The 4,870-nt window shown below is 51.4% G+C and overlaps 1 protein-coding gene across 1 annotated transcript; it reads left to right on the top strand.

Annotated features, from left to right (window-relative positions):
• The first annotated feature begins 2,033 nt into the window (after positions 1-2,033).
• On the top strand, positions 2,034-4,870 carry CALHM3 (calcium homeostasis modulator 3). The gene is made up of 3 exons (XM_069864126.1): positions 2,034-2,320; positions 3,065-3,320; positions 4,481-4,870. The coding sequence occupies exons 1-3, from the start codon at positions 2,034-2,036 to the stop codon at positions 4,868-4,870; spliced, it is 933 nt and encodes a 310-aa protein (XP_069720227.1).

The following is a 4,870-nucleotide window of genomic DNA, read 5'->3' as shown; positions in this document are numbered from 1 at the left end:
AACACATCCTGAACCCAAGTCAGCATATAAATGCAAGCTGTTAAATAAGAAACCCAGCCAGTGTTAAAGCAGATGGGAATCGAGATAGGCTGCACCCTGGCTAAAAATCACCTGTGGAGTTCAACAAGGGGTCCTGATGCCCTGTAACAGCAGAGTGGAAACATTAATGGCTCAGCTGCAGGCTATTATTGCTCACAGATGAACATTAACCACCGTTTCCACTCACTGGTAAGGGAGAATGCAAATATTACAGGTGATGCAAATGTATTTCATTAAGGTAGTAAGGTGATTTGCTGTTTAAATCAGTGCAGGTGACCCTGTGAACTTGTGAGTGTAGCACCCCCACTGTACGTACCCGCGAGCGACCACAAGTACCCTGCAAAATGCATCCTTTTGCCATGATTCCATCAAGGCAGCCAGCCCTGCAATGGGAGCTAATGCAGCCAGAAACCACAGTGCTGGCAGCAAGGGTGCTTTGGGGGAGAGGGTTCCTCTCTTTTTTTAACAAAATATGCAAATTCAACAACTCCTTTTCCCTTTCCTGAACGCATGTGGAAATATGAGCTGATAAAAAACTGAAAATGTTTTCAAATGAATGCTAGAGAGTGGGAAATTATGCTGAATGCATCAGAAAGAAACTCAGCTTCCTATGTGGTATGAGAGGAAAAGAGGAATTGTCTCTAGGGTGTTTAAAGTGAACAGAAGGTAACAACCCAGTCCCAGGGGACACATGATCCAGATGCACTGATGGCACCATGTCCTCTGACAGGGAGCAAGAATGAGCCTCAGTGCAAGGGCCTCAGACATGGATGTAGATATGGTACAAACATCATGGCACATGTGCATGGTACATCCAATAGTTCGGATTGGATGAGACCTTAAAGATCATCCTGTTCCAATCTGCATTGTGGCTTTCAGTAAGTGCATCAGCTGAGGGATTTGGGGTTGTTTAGCCTGGAGAAGAGGAGGCTGAGGGGAGACCTCATTGCTCTCTCCAACTCCCTGAGAGGAGGTTGTGGAGAGGAGGGAGCTGGGCTCTTCTCCCAGGGGACAGGACGAGAGGGAATGGCCTCAAGCTCCACCAGGGGAGGTTTAGGCTGGACATTAGGAAAAAATTTTTCACAGAAAGGGTCATTGGGCAGTGGAACAAGCTGCCTGGGGAAGAGGGTGGAGTCACCTTCCCTGGGGGACTTTAAAAGACAGGTAGACAAGGTGCTCAGGAACATGGTTTAGTATTTGATAGGAATGGTTGGACTCAGTGATCCAAGAGGTTTTTTCCAACCTGGTGATTCTATGATTCTATGTACTATGTGTAGCCAAGAGCAGTATTTGCCCCAAAGTGCCGGGGCAGGCTTTGGAGCTGTGGATTCTCCAGCCTCCTGATCAAAGGGCTGGTCCTTTCAGCCCATTTCCATAGGGAAATTTGCACTCCAGGTGGTGCATCAAGCTCAGAGCCAGGTGTGTGCTCCCAGCCTCCCCCCTGCCCCACTCGGGGTGACCTGCTCACCAAAAACAAACGGGGTGGCAGCAGTAATGCAGATGAACTCGTTGGACTTGCCTGGTTTCTCCTGGTTGATGAATTGCTCCATAGTCCTCAATCAGTGGAGGAGGCAGATCCCAGGCATCCACGGATGGCTCCCTGTTGAAACTTAGCTTCTCCAGGAGGCGAGGAAGGGACCCAGCACTCCCGGAGGCTGTCACTGCTTGGCACATGGAACAGCCCTGAAAATGAAAAATGGGCAGAAAAAACAGCTGGAGAGACTGTATCCATCTGCTCACCTAGAAGAGCTACCAGCTGCTCTGGAAGATAAGCACTGAGTGAGAGACAGATCCATGAAGCCGTGTGCCAGTGGAGAAGCCCAGCACAGAATTTTTCTCCTGCCACAGCAGTTCTTTTCCATCCCTGTCCTCTTGCCCTGACTGGTTGCAAGCTGAGCTGCCTCCCCCGACCCGTGGCAGCAGACGTGGTGGCAACGGGCGACAGGTCAGCCCAGGGATCTGCCAGGAGGTGCATCTTTGGATGAAAGAACAAGATGGACCGTTTCCGGATGATCTTCCAGTACTTCCAGTCCAACTCGGAGTCTGTGATGAACGGGATCTGCGGGCTGTTAGCCCTGGCTGGTGTCAAGTTGTACACCTCCTTCGATTTCAGCTGCCCCTGCCTGCCACAGTACAACATGGCATATGGCTTGGGGATCATGTTCGTACCCCCCATCGCCCTTTTCCTCTGTGGCCTCATCCTCAACAGACAGTCCCTGGTGATGCTGGAGGAGTGGAGGCGTCCGCAGGGGCGCAGAAAGAAGGATCTGGCTGCCATCAGGTGGGCTTTGCGCTGGGAGTGGGGTCCCCTCTTTCACATCCTGCTTAGCTGTCTTACCTCCATATCTTTGATCCTCCTGGTAATTCATTTTCTTCTAAGCTCAGTGCCTTAGACATTTCCCTGAGTCTGGAGGGGCAGGGGCCGCAGAAAAGGCTTTTGCCACAGCAGAAACACGGAGAACACCACATCCCATCCCAGCAAAGGAGGGCAGGAGCCCCTTGGCACCAAGGGCTGGATTTATGCTGCCACCCTCGGAAACCGTGTCGCTGTCTGCCCTGTCATGCACACATAAGACTCCTCCTGAGGCTTACAGGTGCAAAATGATAAGGCATTTTCACTTAAATATGCAGAAAGGGTGGCATTTCTATCACAGTCATTCCCTGGAGGGGTTTAAGGGACGGGTGGGTGAGGTGCAGAGGGATATGGTTTAGTATTTGGTAGGAATGGTTGGACTCGATGATCTGGTGGGTCTCTTCCAACCTGGTCATTCTATGGTCATTCTGGTCATTCTATGATTCTATAATGAGACAACACATTGAATGCAGCAGCATGCAGAGCACTAGCCCAGATATCACCAGGAGGCAGCACCAACAAAGCAATCCCAGAGCTGCAGCAATGCTGTGAAGAGACTTACGAGTCACGTTCCTGGCTCCAGCAGGGCTGCTTAGCCTAGAGCAGACTGTGTCCACCTAAGGAGAAAGCTCCCAGCATTTTTTACCCACCCATTTCTCTCTCCTGCCCCAGGTACATGTGTTCCTCCATCATGCAGCGAGCCATGGTGGCCCCTGTTGTCTGGATCATAGTCACCCTCCTGGATGGCAAATGCCTAATCTGTGCGTTCAGTGGCTCTGTGGACCCAGAGAAGTTTGCAGGCTTTGCCAACACCAGCCTGGTGCAGGCACAGCAGCTGCTGGCCAAGGTGCCCTGCAAGGATGACGAGCTCATGAGGAACAACACATCCCGCAAGGCAGTGTCCAGGTACCTGCGCTGCTGGTCCCAGGTAGGTCACTGCTGGCAGAGCCCCCATGTTGGTGAGATGCCCAGGACATGCTTCATCTGCTTCTGCTCTTCCTTGTTTTGTCATAGTTCCACCATGGTCAGGCTGGGAGCAAGACTGCTCTTTGCTTCTTTATGATAATCTCCAAAGTCGTTTGGGTAGGGAAATCATAGAATCACAGAATCACCAGGTTGGAAGAGACCCACCAGATCATCGAGTCCAACCATTCCCATCAATCACTAACCCATGTCCCTCAGCACCTCGTCCACCCGTCCCTTAAACCCCTCCAGGGAAGGTGACTCAACCCCCTCCCTGGGCAGCCTCTGCCAGGGACCAATGACCCTTTCTGTGAAAATTTTTTTCCTAATGTCCAGCCTGACCCTCCCCTGGTGGAGCTTGAGGCCATTCCCTCTCGTCCTGTCCCCTGTCCCTTGGGAGAAGAGCCCAGCTCCCTCCTCTCCACAACCTCCTTTCAGGGAGTTGTAGAGAGCAATTTAATTAACAGAACTTTGTTTCCAGAGGAACGAGTAACTTCTAAACCCAGATAATAAAAAGCAAACTGCAAATAATACAGGTGTCTCCTAAAGTCCTGTCCAGTGTCCTTTCTAACTGCTAACCTTGCAGACAGGACCCACTGTTTAAAGGGCAGTGCAAGGAGTGCCAGGTCAGGGATGAGGTCAGGGATGTTGGGAGGGCATCGAAAACAAGTCCTACCTTCTTACCAAAGGCAGCTGCATGTAGTCTGGGTTTTCTCCACCTGCCAACAGGACCCCTGGGCCCTAGAGCTGGTGTAGGTGGCCTGTGATGACCTTGCTGGAGGTAAGTGAGCACCAAAGGAGAGCACTGAAGTCCTCCTCTCCTGGGGCGCTCCCGTGCTAAAAGTAAATGCCTGGCTGCTCCAGGCTGACTTTGCAAAGAGCTCTTCTACTGAACTATTGATGCACAGACAAACATCCTCTATTCACTAGCAGGAGATTACCTCAACCCTCTGAGTGCAGTCTGGGGGTGTGAACTTCAGGGACGGAGCAAGAACAGGAGTCCAGATACGCCACATCCCCCCTCAAGCCACACAATTTCTCTGTTCCTGTGATACAGGCAAGCAGCTCGTGCCTGTCCTTGTGCCCGTCTTGCTCCTTTTCCATTGCTTATTTCTTATCACACAGGCACTCGGCTGGAGCATTTTGTTGATCCTTATCCTAGCAGCTTTCCTCGCCCGCTGGCTCAGACCTTGCTTCGACCAGGCCACCCTCCTGCAGGCACGTCACTGGAGCAACTACATTGACATCGAGCAAAAGATTTTTGAGGAAACCTGCTGCGAGCACAGCCGGCTCTTCGCTCACAAATGCATCCTCCACTTCTTTGAAAGCATGCGGCAAGAGATCAAACTGCACAGCTTCGTGTCGCCGAGGGAGGGAGAGGGGGCTGAAGAAGAGGAAGATCTTCTCCGAGGTGTCACAGATCAGGACCAGGTGAATAAAGTTCTGAAAATGTGGTACTATGAGAAACCTCCTCTGAATGTTAGCCAGGTGACCCAGAGGCATCCCCTGGGATAA

Source organism: Phaenicophaeus curvirostris, chromosome 9, assembly GCF_032191515.1.
Source record: "Phaenicophaeus curvirostris isolate KB17595 chromosome 9, BPBGC_Pcur_1.0, whole genome shotgun sequence".
In the NCBI taxonomy this organism is placed as follows: domain Eukaryota; kingdom Metazoa; phylum Chordata; class Aves; order Cuculiformes; family Cuculidae; genus Phaenicophaeus; species Phaenicophaeus curvirostris.
The sequence above is the reverse complement of the archived record's forward strand: the minus strand, read 5'-3'. Positions and strand labels throughout refer to the sequence as shown.